The sequence below is a fragment of the Penicillium cataractarum genome (assembly GCF_028827025.1).
Source record: "Penicillium cataractarum strain IBT 29864 chromosome Unknown utg000004l, whole genome shotgun sequence".
NCBI classification, from domain to species: domain Eukaryota; kingdom Fungi; phylum Ascomycota; class Eurotiomycetes; order Eurotiales; family Aspergillaceae; genus Penicillium; species Penicillium cataractarum.
This window is the reverse complement of record NW_026622740.1, coordinates 2,882,444-2,897,765: the sequence shown is the minus strand read 5'-3', so window position 1 is coordinate 2,897,765 and position 15,322 is coordinate 2,882,444. Positions and strand designations below refer to the sequence as shown.

General features: G+C 50.8%; 7 protein-coding genes across 7 annotated transcripts; 4 read left to right on the top strand and 3 right to left on the bottom strand.

Annotated features, from left to right (window-relative positions):
* Positions 1-737: 737 nt before the first annotated feature.
* nte1 (lysophospholipase) lies at positions 738-5,458 on the top strand (the record flags this gene model as incomplete). The annotated part of the gene is made up of 3 exons (XM_056698486.1): positions 738-1,117; positions 1,212-3,689; positions 3,715-5,458. The coding sequence occupies 3 exons, from the start codon at positions 738-740 to the stop codon at positions 5,456-5,458; spliced, it is 4,602 nt and encodes a 1,533-aa protein (XP_056557011.1).
* Positions 5,459-6,579: 1,121 nt separating this feature from the next.
* N7496_005556 (MARVEL domain-containing protein) lies at positions 6,580-7,388 on the bottom strand (the record flags this gene model as incomplete). The annotated part of the gene is made up of 4 exons (XM_056698485.1): positions 6,580-6,739; positions 6,867-6,989; positions 7,065-7,168; positions 7,242-7,388. The coding sequence occupies 4 exons, from the start codon at positions 7,386-7,388 to the stop codon at positions 6,580-6,582; spliced, it is 534 nt and encodes a 177-aa protein (XP_056557010.1).
* A 2,242-nt stretch (positions 7,389-9,630) lies between these two features.
* N7496_005555 (actin-related protein ARP5) lies at positions 9,631-12,119 on the bottom strand (the record flags this gene model as incomplete). The annotated part of the gene is made up of 5 exons (XM_056698484.1): positions 9,631-9,660; positions 9,722-10,498; positions 10,549-11,486; positions 11,538-11,858; positions 11,924-12,119. The coding sequence occupies 5 exons, from the start codon at positions 12,117-12,119 to the stop codon at positions 9,631-9,633; spliced, it is 2,262 nt and encodes a 753-aa protein (XP_056557009.1).
* A 59-nt stretch (positions 12,120-12,178) lies between these two features.
* N7496_005554 (uncharacterized protein) lies at positions 12,179-12,409 on the top strand (the record flags this gene model as incomplete). Its single annotated transcript, XM_056698483.1, has 1 exon — positions 12,179-12,409. One exon carries the CDS (start codon positions 12,179-12,181, stop codon positions 12,407-12,409), a length of 231 nt encoding a protein of 76 aa, XP_056557008.1.
* Positions 12,410-12,531: 122 nt separating this feature from the next.
* On the bottom strand, positions 12,532-12,978 carry N7496_005553 (DASH complex subunit DAD4; the record flags this gene model as incomplete). The annotated part of the gene is made up of 5 exons (XM_056698482.1): positions 12,532-12,560; positions 12,614-12,698; positions 12,755-12,799; positions 12,856-12,912; positions 12,976-12,978. 5 exons carry the CDS (start codon positions 12,976-12,978, stop codon positions 12,532-12,534), a joined length of 219 nt encoding a protein of 72 aa, XP_056557007.1.
* Positions 12,979-13,174: 196 nt separating this feature from the next.
* Positions 13,175-13,750, top strand: N7496_005552 (uncharacterized protein; the record flags this gene model as incomplete). Its single annotated transcript, XM_056698481.1, has 1 exon — positions 13,175-13,750. One exon carries the CDS (start codon positions 13,175-13,177, stop codon positions 13,748-13,750), a length of 576 nt encoding a protein of 191 aa, XP_056557006.1.
* Positions 13,751-14,537: 787 nt separating this feature from the next.
* Positions 14,538-15,279, top strand: N7496_005551 (uncharacterized protein; the record flags this gene model as incomplete). The annotated part of the gene is made up of 5 exons (XM_056698480.1): positions 14,538-14,568; positions 14,677-14,703; positions 14,782-14,830; positions 14,899-14,914; positions 14,983-15,279. The coding sequence occupies 5 exons, from the start codon at positions 14,538-14,540 to the stop codon at positions 15,277-15,279; spliced, it is 420 nt and encodes a 139-aa protein (XP_056557005.1).
* Between the last annotated feature and the right edge of the window lie 43 nt (positions 15,280-15,322).

The window sequence follows — 15,322 nt, the reverse complement described above, 5'->3', positions numbered from 1 at the left end:
GCATACTGTACGACCTTTGACGCGCTCGGAAAATGTAGATATAGTTGCCTAACGGAAGTATTTGAGTCTATATAACTAATAAGCTATCTAGAATGGATGGAAGGATACATGACTACGAATTATGATTATTAGACAGAGGTTAATTCAAGATAATTAAACCAATGACTATTTGAGATTGCACTTCCTGCAGGTCCGAGAGTTCATATGTACTGTACATACTCTACTGTGGATCCGGGAGCAGACCAAACCAGGCGGAGTAATTGAGGCACGTTGTTATCGTCCCGATTATCGTTCGTCCGATAATAACTTGGATTAAATGGACCTGATCCTACTGTAAAGTCTATACCTACAGTAGTAATCTACCTATGTCTCCTTTGTCGAGTACTTGGTTACTCTATACATTATGTAGTGTTCTTCCAAGTACTCTCCCTCGTGATCGCCCGCACCGCCTCGGTCGGGGAATCCCTCCCCCAGCCTTCTACTTCTCCTCACTAAAATCTATTCCCTTGTTCGTCTCTTCCCCTCATTCCTTTTTTCCCTCCACCCACCGCCGACAGGTCCCGCACGTTTCCGATGCGACTTCCCAGTCTTGGGCCCTTAGAGGCTTAGAGGCTCGATTTTGAGTTAGACTGACGTCGGGCGTCTAACAAAAAAGTAGGAAGCGGAGCCGGGCTTTCCCAGCTTAAACCAGATTGGGCCCATTCCTGAACCCCCCCCTCCGAAGAAGCTCGCCAACCATGGCCAACGGCCTGGCCCCGTCCCTGGCCCCGTCCCTGGCCCTCACTCTAACGTCGGCGGCTTCATCGTCATCTTCGACTGGCCTGAACTCTGTCGCTCCCTCCGCTTCTGCTGCTCTTTCACTCCCTGCGGCAGCTGTCAAGCTCACTACTGCAACTGTTGCTACCGCTCTATCCGCCGTGTCCACCCACCCCCCGCCCTTTCTTCCTCCAACTCCCTCGACAATGGCGGGGTGGATCACTTGGGTGTTCACCTTCATCTTCCAGGTGATTCCCCGTGGATTATACTGGACTATCGCCTTCACCACCATTACATTGCCTACATGGCTCTTTACGCTCTTTTCCATGAGCTTGACGTTCACCATGAACTTCACCACCCTGTAAGATATCATACTTAACCCTCCTCTCTCAAAATCTATATGATATCAATGCCGAGGTGATAGACAAGTAACTGATCAATCACCTCTCTCATAGCATGTTGATCCTCCTCGCCCTGGTCTCGACTGTCAGCTGGTTCATCCGCTACCGGTTCTTGAACATGTATAGCCGTCTACCTCCGGAGCCCCAACGCAAAGAAGCGCAAATCGACCTGTTCCCGGATGTCCAAGAAGGCGACTCGAAACCTGGGCTGGCCAATTACCTGGATGAGTTCCTCAGCGCAATCAAAGTCTTTGGATACTTGGAACGGCCGGTCTTTCACGAATTGACTCGGACCATGCAGACAAGGAAGCTGATTGCGGGGGAGACACTCATGCTCGAGGAAGAAAAGGGCTTTTGTTTGGTGGTCGATGGGCTGGTACAGATCTTCGTCAAGTCCACTCGTCAAGGCAACAAGATGGGTTCCTCCGAGGACCTACATTTGGATGATGACGCTACATCTGACGAGGAGGATAACCATATGCATGGCCGACAGGGATACCAATTGCTGACGGAGGTGAAGAATGGTGCTTCCATGTCGTCACTCTTCTCTATCTTGTCTCTCTTTACGGAGGACATCCAGCTCCGGAACTCGCGAAGCTCTAGCTCGAGTAACTCTAGTGCGGGACCCGACCCGGCCAATTTCCGTGCTGAATCCGTTCCTGTCAGTCCGAGTGTCGGGGTAATCGGGAGCCCTCACTCGACAATTCGGGATTACGAACCCCATTCGAATCTCAATGGCCATGCAGATGGACTGCCGGCAGTTCCTCCACTCCATCTAGGAGAAAGTCATAGTGTGCCCACCCACACCACTCAACCCAACCTCAACCGACAGAACAAGAAGCGTCGCAAGTCCGTGCACCCTGATATCGTCGCTCGAGCTACTGTAGATACTACCATTGCTATCATCCCTGCTAGCGCGTTCCGCCGATTGACTCGGGTCTACCCAAGAGCCACAGCGCATATCGTCCAGGTTATTCTGACACGTCTTCAACGTGTGACATTTGCGACTGCCCACTCTTACCTGGGCTTGACAACGGACGTACTAGGAATTGAGCGACAAGTCTCCAAGTTTACCACGTGGGATCTGCCTAATGATCTACGAGGCAGTGCATTGGATCGTCTCAAGGACAAGTTCATGCGGGAGAGAGACCGCCTGGGACCGGAGGAAGTTTGCAAAGGAATTGCTCTGCATAACCCTTCCGTCGGACGGAGACGGCGCTCGAGCAGCTCCCTTAGGAAGGAAGCTGTTCTGCAGGCCCGTATGATGGGTACAAGCCGTCCCGCCCCTCTCACTCCGCACCGACAGCCAACTACATTTATGGACCGGGATATGATGGGAGTCAGCCCCGGTGACTTGCTTTCCACTATTCAGCTGTCTCGATTTGGCCCGCGCGGCGACCACATTAGCCCTCAGATTCAAAGTCCCCTTACCGAGAGGGAGCGACCTCTTTTCCAAGCTGCAGGGAAGGACCTCCGCCCATCTCCATTCCAGCGTACAGATTCGATCGACGAAGACACTCTTTTCCGCGAGTCCATCTTGGATTGTATGATGAAGGCAATTGGTCTGACTGAAAGTACGAGCGATGCCTTGCGCAAAAGTAGCCACTCCGGCGATGCTTCGCCTCGGCTGCTTTCATATGACTCGCGTCGACAAAAGGCAGTCTTTTCTAATGCGTTTGGTTTTATTGATCCGTACGAGGGGTCCGGTGACGGTGAAACTGAATCTATGATGTCCATGTCGGTGACCAGTGCTGGAGGAACCTCGCCGGTCGTCAATCTACGCGAGGATCTGCGCCACGACATTGAGGTTGTCTACTTCCCTCAAGGCTCGGTTCTTGTGGAGCAGGGTGAACGACATCCCGGTCTCTACTATGTCATTGACGGGTTTTTGGATGTCGGCATCCCAGTCAACGAGCGCGGCGATGACCTTGTCGGCAGCTCACGTCCATCCGATGGGCCGCTCTCGCAAGCCCAGGAGGAACTGTTCCCAAGCCTGAACCGTACCACTACGGGCTCCTCGCGGGCGTCGACTTCCAATGCCTCCGGTGACTCACGGCGTAAGACTCACTCGCGCAAATCGCTTTACCTGATCAAGCCGGGTGGCATCCAGGGATACGTTGGTGCTCTCGCCTCCTACCGGTCCTACACTGATGTCGTTGCCAAGACTGATGTCTATGTTGGATTCCTCCCGCGAGCATCGCTTGAGCGAATTGCCGATAGGTACCCGATTGCCTTGCTCACGCTGGCGAAGCGGTTGACTAGTCTTCTGCCCCGTCTGCTGCTACACATTGATTTTGCCCTTGAATGGGTGCAGGTCAATGCGGGCCAGGTGATTTACCATCAAGGAGACGAAAGTGATGCCATCTATCTCGTGTTGAACGGCCGACTGCGATCTGTCTTGGAAGGCTCCAAGGGTAAGATAACAGTGATCGGCGAGTACGGTCAGGGTGAGAGTGTGGGTGAACTTGAAGTCATGACCGAGTCCACCCGCCCTGCTACTCTTCATGCAATTCGAGACACCGAATTGGCCAAGTTCCCCCCGCTCGCTGTTCAACAGCTTGGCACAAGAACACCCGGGAATTACTATCCAAGTCTCTAAGCTGATTGCTCAACGCATGCGTGATCTGGTCGAGCACCCGCTTTCCGAGAAAGGTATCGAGCAGGGTCATAGTGGTGTGCAGACTGCGACATCAACTGTCAATCTCCGCACAGTAGCCATTCTCCCGGTTACTGCGGGTGTTCCCGTGGTTGAATTTGGACACCGGCTACTCAATGCACTTCACCAGATTGGTGTCACTAGAGGGGTGACCTCGCTCAACCAGGCGGCCATTCTGAATCACTTGGGACGGCACGCTTTCAGCAAGATGGGTAAGCTGAAGCTTTCTCAGTACCTTGCTGATCTCGAGGAGAAGTACGGACTGGTGTTGTACATTGCGGATACCAATGTCAACTCTCCCTGGACACAGACTTGTATTGCGCAGGCAGACTCAATTCTGTTGGTCGGTCTCGCTGAGTCGTCGCCTCGAATCGGCGAATATGAGCGGTTCCTGTTGGGCATGAAGACAACCGCCCGAAAAGAGCTCGTTCTTTTGCATGCGGAGCGATACTGCTCACCTGGACTAACCCGTCGCTGGCTCAAGAATCGCGTGTGGATCAACGGAGGCCACCACCACATTCAGATGGCGTTCCGTCTCACGACAGAGCCCTCACACCCGCAGACCAAGAAGTTCGGCACTGTGCTCAAGCAACGCGTGCAGATTCTACAGGCTGAGATCCAAAAGTATACTTCTCGACGAATCCAACAGACCCCGCTCTACTCGCCGCAAACCCCTTTCAAGGGTGATTTCCATCGTTTAGCTCGGCGACTGTGCGGCAAATCTGTCGGTCTTGTCCTGGGTGGTGGTGGTGCTCGAGGAATTGCTCAAGTCGGCGTAATCAAGGCTCTTGAAGAGGCTGGCATTCCCATTGATATCATTGGCGGTACTTCCATCGGCTCCTTCATTGGCGCGTTGTACGCACGAGATGCAGATGTGGTCCCCATGTATGGCCGCGCAAAGAAATTCTCCGGTCGGATGGGAAGTATGTGGCGGTTCGCCCTGGACTTGACCTATCCAACCGTCTCGTATACCACGGGTCACGAATTCAACCGCGGTATCTTCAAGACCTTTGGCGACAGCCAAATTGAAGATTTCTGGCTCGAGTTCTACTGTAACACGACGAACATCAGCCGCTCCCGCGCCGAGTACCACTCGTCCGGATACGTCTGGCGGTACGTCCGCGCCTCGATGTCCCTCGCCGGTCTGATCCCTCCAATCTGTGACGAAGGCAGCATGCTCCTTGACGGCGGATACATCGACAACCTAACAGTCGCGCACATGAAAAGCCTCGGCGCAGACGTAATCTTCGCCGTCGACGTAGGTTCCATTGACGACAACACACCACAAGGCTACGGCGACTCCCTATCCGGTTTCTGGTCCATGCTCAACAGATGGAACCCCTTCTCCGGCATCCCGAATCCACCCACCCTCTCCGAAATCCAAGCCCGTCTCGCCTACGTTTCGTCAATCGATAACCTCGAACGGGCGAAGAGCACAGCTGGCTGTTTGTACATGCGTCCACCAATTGACCCCTACGGAACACTTGATTTTGGTAAATTCGATGAAATTTATCAAGTCGGGTATGCGTATGGCAAGGAGTTCCTAGATCGCTTGAAGAATGAGGGATCGCTTCCGATTCCGGAGGAGACGGAGGAGAAGAGAAAGTTGCAGCGGACTATGGCGCCCCGTCGTGCTAGTATTTAGGAGAGCTTCGAGTCAACGCCCAACACACCCATGGCCATGTCTATTTTTATGTTGCTTGTCTATAGCGAAGCGATAACTTGCATTTTTTTTATTCTGGTGTTTGGTTTGGGTATGCGGCGTTCTAGTTTAACATAGCATTCGTCTTTTCGTGCTTATTGCTTTTGCACCGGGATGGCATTGCATTCTTAGCTGTTCTCTTTGCTTTTTTTCTTATTCTGTCTTGTCCACTTTTGCATATGATACACCCTTTTGCTGGCGGTTGTTTATCATTAATGGGCTTTTGTTTTTTCGGACGTGCTGGAATAACCTTAGGTTGTCGATAGGTGAAAATATATTTTGGCATCCGTTGCACTTCTAGGTAGCTGCTTTTTGTTTTCTACCCCCTACCTAGTAACCAGTAAAAATACCTGAATCACCTAATTAACATCCCAAAACTCATAAACCCTTCTTATATTTTGACCGATATATTGCTTAAGATTCTTAAAGACATAGATTCGTGGTTAAAAGACCTAGGTTCAGGTGCAGTCATCTGGGGTTGAGAGGCGGATGAGCAATCTCTCCGCGACCTTGGAATCTAGGTCATGGAAGAGCTTCATGAGCTTCTAATTTTTTGGTGGTTTAACTGTCAATAAAGAATCTGAAGTTTACGGTTACCTATAAGTCGAGGAGAAAATCAACATGCTGCCATACGGAAACTAGCTGTCTAGCCTTGCGCGCGGGTTGAGAGCTGAATGTTGTAGGTTACATGGAGTCTTACCCAAAATGATAGTCCCTGAGCGGCTGGGAAGGAAAGAATGGATACGCCCAATCTATAAGTAAATCGAAAGATAAATAGATCATTCGATTAAAGTAGAGAAAAAATATTAATAGTGAACGGGCACCGCCTCCTCTCCCCAACATATATGCAACACCACCCCCTCAACAACGCACCAAACATTACATTACACCTCCACAAGAAATAAACAAGGGGAATCTCAAAACCATACAAAAGAGCCATAAAAAACATCCGCGCGCAAGCCCATCAAAACCAACCCGTAAACAAAACAAGTATCATAGCGATCCCACCCGAAAAGAGTAGATAAACCCGATACCAGTCCGAATACCTCGTCGGCACGATCCACTTAAACAGTTCCCGCCGGAACGCTCTGCTCAACTGGCGCATCCAAAGGCGGCCGTGCACCAGGCTCGATTTTCTCGTGGACTGGGGCGGCGGCTGCGTTTTCTTTGCGATATGCCCAGAGGCCGGCGACTTCGATGAACATGCCGAAGAAGGTGAAGATGCTGGATAGGCATGGGTTAGCGAGGTCAATGAACGGTCAGAGGCTGGCTGGGAAGGAATAGGGAGGGGGTGATGATGCGGGGTGTTGTGCAGATTTGTGTGACGAGTAAAGTAAAAAAGCAAACATACAAGGCGAGGAAGATGAAGGCCTCGTTGGCCTTCTTGCGGCTGCAGGTTACACCGGGTGGGGCATTGAAGTAGCACGAGTGCTCGTTGTAGTCTTGAGCAGCGAAGATGAAGGCAGTTAACCAGCTAAGTGGGGGTGTTTGTTAGTATGATCAATTATTGGACTGGTAATGGGCTGGGGATGCAGGAGAGAGTACATACAGATAGGAGAAAACGACGTCGATGAGCAGCACGAACTTGCTCAGTACAGATGGTAAGAAGGGAGAGATGAAGGCTGGAATGAAGAAGACGACGGAGAGGACCGCCTAGAATGTTGACGTTAGATGTCTGCTGTATTTTGAATTGAACGAGGGGTAGAGGGTAGGGTGCGGTGCGTACGATGACTTCCTGGTAGATGAGGTGCTGGCCTTTAGGTCCCTGCTTGATAAAGTAGGAGGTCAAGCCCATGACAATCACAGCGCTGGACCATTGGAGCGTGCGAGTGACCAACTGTAGTGGTCTAGCGATAGTAGTTGAGAAGATCATTGCGACGGATGTATATTATCAAGGCTCTGTAGATATCAGATGAATATAAGATATACTTCAAGCGGTGCAGATGATAATCCGGAGAGGCTGCCTCCCGTGGCTTCAAATATATCCAAAAGAGATAGGATGTGGATGGCGATAAAAAGGAAACCAAATCCAAGGAACGAACCTGGGAGGGAACCTTTATATGACTTACTCAGAGCCAAAGTAACAGGGCATCACCGGCTCGACCGGACGTCAGAACCATGAGACACAAACATGACTAGCGCCGAGTCAAAGGAGACCGAACGCCAGGGCCAGACCCGGCAAGGATGGAGTGCAGTTGGAATGCCCGGGTTTTTCCCCAGATGCGTCATGATGGCCTCTGCATGAAGTCAGTGCAGCGGGCTGAAGATTACACAAAAAGCTACGAACTGACACCGCTAGAGGATTGTCTACACTTGGATAGCTGTAGTTCGTAGAGTCTATCTGTTATTTCAGACTCCTTTGAAGAAATTTGGATGCTCTACTTCTAGCAGGTATACACATCAGCGCTGATCCACTCGAATCAATAACAAAGCAAAAAGGCACGAGAAAGCTACTTGGCTCGCGGTAGTGAGGGAGGGGAAAAGATCATCGGTATGTCATGACCTCGTGCGCAAGGGAGGAATCCACTAGAAAGACAAAAGCAAAAAGCAAAAACTCAAAAAGATAATAACCAAAGCCTCCAATGATTGCGATATAGTAATACTATCACACAAACTTACTTCTACTCGAACAAGTAGCACTAGGAATCCCCCTCGGCACGCCGCGGAAGACTCATACGGGCACTAAAAGGACTCGACGAACCCACTCGACCAGCCCACATCAAGTCAAAATATTCCTCTCAAATAGGCCTAATCATCCAATCACCCAATCCCCATCTGCAACACACATCACACCACCCCAGCAAGACCGGGAATCGACCAAGGAAAGCATGGGACAAAAGAACAAATCATAACAATTAGCTCTCCACATATGGCCTGAGGTACTATACTTTAGTGCATACTCTGGAATCAGTGAATCCGGCTGCAGCAATCACCCAATAGCGGGGTTCTCCCTGCATCAATCCAGATCGACGGTGGCTTTTTCAGCCTTGTGAGTTGTGAGAGTAATTCCTTGGGCCGAATGGCTGATTGACGGCTTAATGATTGGGTCGAGGGGACGTGCGCTGTCATGATCGAAGGGGGGGATATTATCCCTTGGAACTGGCGAAATTGGAAAAGTTTGAACCTTCAAGAAGAAGCTGGGGATTGGGTTCTGCTAGGCGTGAGACATACATCTATTGGTTTATCCTGAAGGTCTACAAAGTATAGTATGACTCGTTATGGGTATGGTATAGACAAGAGCATGAAGAAAATCATTCCCCACTTTTGGCAACTGATCGCCGTTTAGCTCGCGGCTTGTCAGTGGGATCATCCAACTTTTCACGTCGTGTAACTGGCCGACGCGGATATGCGGCTATGTTCCTATTATGTAGCTAGCTCAGCTAGGAAGTTAAGAAGCTGGTTAGTTAGCTAGCCACAATGTTTTCCTCTGTGATCTCGAATTAAAAGTTGAAGACCAGTAAATCGGCATGACGGAACAAAGACTTAGTCTTAGTACGAGGTCTACAAAGACTGGTTTCTCACGGCTACGGAAGAAGTCACGATTAAGCATAGTGACTGCAGCCGAATCCTCGCCACCCAGGTAGAATTATAATCGAAACAGGAATTCTGGATGATTCGGCTCTGGTATGAGTAAAGAGGGGTTGGTCATGTGGCCCATGCAATTTGAGGGCATTCTCGTTCCCAAGAGTTGTTTAGTCCCAAAGTATACCCATACAATGGAATAATTAAGGTTGACGAAGATCCTAAAAACCCAGCTGTCGGCTTGTCGCATTTGTCTAAGACAAAACGGCTCCCCTACTTACTATGTACGCGAAATGAGGTTAAGTAGAAACGTTGAGTAGATGTAAGGGGAGAGCAATACCCCGGAAATAAGGGTTACCTCCTTGCGGGAGACTATTTTGTTTAGACTACTAGGGTCCAAGTTAATAAAAGCATGGGGTATGATTTACTATTGTTGTAGAGCTAAAAGGTTACCCTTTTCATATAATAATGAATATTTTGATAATTAGAGAAACAACCCGGCTGAACATGAACATGCCCTATTGCCAAACCAGTCCCGTACGACTCGACTCCATTACGCCCGAGGCTTTTGAACTCCTCTTGGTAGACTACGTTCACCATGTGATGTTGCCCAGATCGTGCTCCTGTAGAATATGTTAATATCATTCTGGAATGAATGTGAACCAACATGTAGCGGAATCTCACCTTAATGTACTCGCTGCCCTTCTCCAAGTACTCCTGTCGAGTCACAGATGATCGGCCCAGATCAGCACCAGAGGCCCATTGAGCCGCGCCCTTCCACGCATCCATGACCGGGTTAGCAGCTTGACGCACACCCAGCTCCGCGTCAATAGGTAGGTAGGCGCGCAGCTCCCTGCGGAAGCGTTCCTCAAACCCAGTGAACAAGGTGTTGCCACCAGTCAAAAAGACATCCTTCAATAAGCGGTTGCGGTCCTGAGTGTTAGAGAATCGCTGGTTGACGATATCAGCCGCGATCTCAATCAAACCCGCCTGATCCACACCCGCAATAGAAGGCTTGAAGACAACCTCCGGCACACGGATACGCTCCACGTTGAGATGAAGCTGGTGGGCTTCACGCTGACTCTCCGGGTCAAATGGCCAGGGTCCGCGGAGGAATGCATGAACCAGGCTCTTGGTCCAATCTGATTGGGCTGCAAGTGTGTGATTCTCCGTGAATTCGGGGTCATACTCCAGCAACTCCTGCTCAACGTTGTTCAGCATGCCGTCAAGATCCTCTTCTTCCTCGTCATCACTCTGCTCGTCCTTTGCGACAGTGCGGTAGACACCCCAATCCTCGTCGTTGGCACCAAAGTCATCGTCATCACCACCGCGACGACGCTTCTTCGGTCCGTCTGCGGCCAGGTTGGCGAGGGTCTTCATGCGCATCTGACTGGCAAGTGACTTGCGGTTGCCTAGATCGGCCTTGAAACGCTCACGATCTTTGATTTTTTGCAGTAGGTTCTGAATATTGTTAGACGAAAGCCTCAACTCGGGAGCAAAGGCAGGCTTACCTGTCGGTTGGCACGTCGCGCGGCAATCCAACTCTCAAAGTCATTCTCACGTTTCTCCCGATCGAGACGTTCTTCCTCCTCGATGCGAGCCTTCTCACGTTCCTTTTCAGCCTTGGCACGCGCCCTCGCCTCAACGTTAGACTTCATCAGCTGCTGGTGTCGCTTTTCTTTCAGACCAGCTTCATCCAGTTCTTCATTAGGAACATCAATCAAATGGAAGCTCATCTCCTCTTGCTGCTCTTCCTCTTCTATGCCGAGATCGCGGTTGCGGGAGCGCTTGATAGACTTTTCGAGGTCACGAATCATCCGTTCCAAGTGAGCCTCGTCCTTGAGATCTTCGGCCTCCAACACACGGCGAATCTCCTTCTTAGTCTCAGAGGCCAGGCGGACCTGTAAATCCTTCCAGTACTCCAATTCCTGCTCTTTCTTCACCAACTTTTCAAGGCGCATCTTCGCTGCTTGCTCCTGCAACCGACGACCGCTCTCCTTCTTACGCTCCGCAATCCGGGCCAGCTCCTCTTCCGTCTTTTCAACCACGACATGCTCGGTGAAGGGATATTGGATGACGTGGTTACGCTCCTCCAGTCCAGTCCAATCGAGGTATCCACTCAACTCGCGGTCGTAGTCTTCAGAGATATAACAGTGCTTGTGCACCATTTCCTCGACCTGATTCTCTGTCAAGCGTGCCGGGAAGGTAGGGTATTTGAGCCGTAGCAGCTTGGTGAGGTACTCGGCAGTTTGCACACCACCCCAGTTAAGACGAGATGAGTTTGAGAGGAGGGGTTTCGAATTCAGGACGGGGATGACATGTGTAGAGGTATGCGATGATGAGACGATCAGACCGTCGGTTCCCTTGTTATAACGGTAGGCGAAGAGGGAGTCGATTCCGTAGGCGACGGAGGGCGCATTGTAGCACTCGAACAGGATCTCGTTCATCACTAGGAAATGTCAGCTCAACACTTGCCATGAGGTAGAAAATCATAGCATACTTCTCCTGGGATATCCAAGGTTGGCAATGGGCTCTGTCATGAGAATTGGCCGGTCAACACCTCCATTGGCACCATCAACACCCAGCTTGAGGAAGATGTAATCCAGCACACCCTCCATGACATCCCAATTGCCAACGACACTTGAGTTGCCATCAAATGCATTCTTCAGCTGTCCACGTGTAGTCGCATCAACGTAGGCATCGTATCCAATGAAGTGAGCTTGACGGCCGAGCTTGCGATCGCGGTAACGGCTCATGACGGGAGGCAGGACGAATCGCGGGTTTTGGTCAAAGGACCAACCGGCCTTGACAAGATGAGAGCCTGTACAGGAGAAGCACACGTCAGTATTGATCTATGAACAGTGGCAATCATGTAGAGAAACGAACCATTGTCGATAACAATGGCGCTGGTGTCGGGATGAGCCTTGCTCTGCTCATATCCATCGGGCTGCGGAGGTTGGTAACCCTTGAATGGGTAATCTTGAACGCTGTATGTCTGAGGTGGAGGCTTCTCGGCGCGCTTCTCTGTAACATTGGCAGAGTAGCGACCCGGCAAGAGGGTCTGTACAGAGGTGATGGTCATTGTGGGCTGCGCCGGCGCGGAAACCAGGAGCTTTGGAGATCGAGGATCGGGTCGAAGTTATGGGTAGCGCTCAGTACATCGCAGGACGGCTGGGAAGCGAGAATTGTGAAGAGCAGTTGATCGTATATAACTGGCGTGAGGTTAAGAAGAGTAGTGAAGCGGCAAACGGAGGAAGTCCCGCTCTTTCGCGGCAGGTCGGCGAGGTTGGAGGCGCCAAGAACCGATACGTTATCCTGTGCTGCGCTGCGATGGATCTCCGCAACGAGGACGAGCTATACGGAGTATCATGATATTCAAGCCAAATTTACGCAACAATTGAAAAGATAAGATGATAAAATAAGTGTTTCAATATCCATAAGTGCATTAATCATAAATTCTACCATATCTTTCGCTGATTCTCCCTAGGAAGGCCCTAGGAAGGCTCCTTAAGGTTCTCCGTTGCTGGAATGATACTTAGAATAGGACATATAGTTTCTAGAATGAAGAGATCATACCTTCGAGATGGAAGAGGACATTGGACTGGTAGTTCTTGAACATTTGTGCGACCAGCTCGACGTTCATATTTTGAATGTTGACCTCCTACACGCGGTTGTTAACAACTCGTCAAGGTACACTCAACAGAGCCGGAGCCGTACCTGGAGACTCTTGTTCATGACCATAATGGCCTCGTTCAGCTTCTCCTGTTCGAGAGATTAGACACATTGCCGCTATTCAAGGTATACTGGCGGCGACTGACAACGTTGGTAATGATGCGCGACAGCAGCACCGTCTGCTGGTGCTCGTGTGGACTCTCCTGTGTCATATTAGCCGTGACTCTTGGCTCCGTCTATGACTGAATTATGCATTATCAACTTACCATGCTGAAGTAGGGCAGGAAACTCGTATATCTCGACCTCGTTGACAGATCAATATCACTGGCGGCGGTTTGTTTGGGCCTTCTCCACGGTCACGTGCAGATATACGAAACACTCCAAACGGGAGTTCCCAAAGGGCGCTCCGTCAATCCAACATCCCTTTCTTAGTACTGTCGCAAACCCCTCCTATACGTCTCAATAATGGCACCTGCTACTCCCGCAAAGGATGACGAAGCTCACCAGCTGCTTCTGAGCCAACTCGATATCGCAGCCGTCCCCAAACCCTTCCGCAATCCACACTGGAAACCCTCCCAGCGCCGCAACAAGAACGTCAAGGCGATCATCTCCGAGACTACTCGAAAGGAAGCTTCCCAGCTCGCTACGCAGGCAAATTCCGGTGCCACGACACCTTTCCCTGCTACATCGGGCGCGGTGACTACCGATGGTACCGGAACACCTGCTGAAGGTGCTGGCAAGGCTCCCAACCTCGCACAAGCTGCCCGGGAACTTTCAACCCTCGTGCTGGAGAAGAATGCCCGCGCGATGTTTCCCAGCGGGCCTGCTATTACCTACACGAACATTGAGTCTGCGCCGTCGCTGGATCCTTCTAATAAGCGCCATTACTGCGATATAACCGGGTTGTCGGGACCTTACACCGACCCCAAGACACGACTTCGTTATCATGACAAGGAGATCTTTGGCGTCATCCGCAATCTGTCCCAGGGTGTGCCGGAGAGCTACCTCGAAGCAAGAGGAGCTCACACCGTCCTAAAATAAGGAGCGAAGCATGGCATCTACCATTACAAATCCTCTCAAACTCTACAGCTCATCACCAATAGGTATGGATACACCATCCTACTCTCCTTGAATGGTCTTGCTAATCGATGAAAATGAAATAGATTGGAAACTACCAAGTAATGTCCGATCAACACAGTCAAGCCCTTTCCACCCCACCTGCCCCTCTCGAGGCAGGCTCAAGAAAGCGCTCCGGCTTATTCGCAACCGTGAAAATGTTGTTCTCCGCCTTGTGCCAGGATGCACTCGACTATTACCGACGCCCCAGGGAAAGAAGCGTCAGTTACAGTATCCGAGGATACTGTCGCCGCGGCGTGATGTGAGATTGTTAGGAAACAATCAAGTGTGGGGAGGGAATAGTAAACAGGAAAGACGAGGCGGTCGTGCCTCGAGGATTTGGGAGCAAGCCCGGGGCTGGTTCAGACACAACATCGAGTATCTATAGCCGCAGATTGTATACTTAGAAACAGCTTGACATTATGCTGTCCTTGAAGCAATCACAGAAACAGACCCATTGACCCCAGACCTCATTGTTGGCGTAGCTGTTTTCCCACACAAAGATATAGGCGGAAGTAAAACCCAACACCCGCCCGACGCGGCTTAAAACCAAGACCACACCGCCTTCGGGGGTGGGCAGAAAAGGGCGATTTTCCGTTTCTGTTTACGGACGCATCCGATTGACTCCAAGCCATCGTCTTGTGGACTTGTTACCTCCTATTCTTGCGCCGCTTTGCCCGTGAAACCATCGTTCTAATCGCGCACCTACACAATGCCTAGCATGTGGCTATCAGAGAATCAGAGTACGTTTTTCTTTCTCCTTTATCTACAACAGCTCAACAACCGGTCGCACCTACCAGCTTGGGCGCAAGTGTTATCGCGACATGGCAAATGCTAACTACTGGATATAGAGATCGGTGTCGTCTTCTGCTCAGCCGGTACGCCATAATCCAGCCGCTGATAAATCATCCTATCGTTCGTGCACGCAATACTAATACTCCATCGCGGGTGTATAGGTGGCTTGTTCCTATTCGGAGGAGTCCTCATGTTCTTCGACCGATCATTGTACGTCCACGAGTCCAATCCCACTTCCACACCCAGCGCGATCTCATACTAACCCTTCTTTCTTCCAGACTTGCTATGGGCAACGTACGCCCCTCCACCCCTCCCCTCCTTAACCACCAAACTACCAAACTAACACTCACCCACCACACTAGATCCTCTTCCTAATCGGCCTGACCCTAATCATCGGCGTCCAAAAGACAATAGTCTTCTTCACCCGGCCGCAAAAACTCAAAGGCACCGCCGCTTTCTCCGCCGGTATCATCCTGATCCTCCTCCGCTGGCCATTGACAGGCTTCCTGATCGAGTTATACGGACTGTTCATTTTGTTCGGCGACTTCCTCGTGACGATTGGCCAGTTTGCGGGTAATATCCCCGTGATTGGGCCGTATATCAAGCGTGGGTTGGAGGTTTTGGCGGGTGGGCGGAGTAATGCGGAGTTGCCTGTATGATGGGGTTGTGGAGTGTTTGAGTGCATGATTGTGATATGAGACC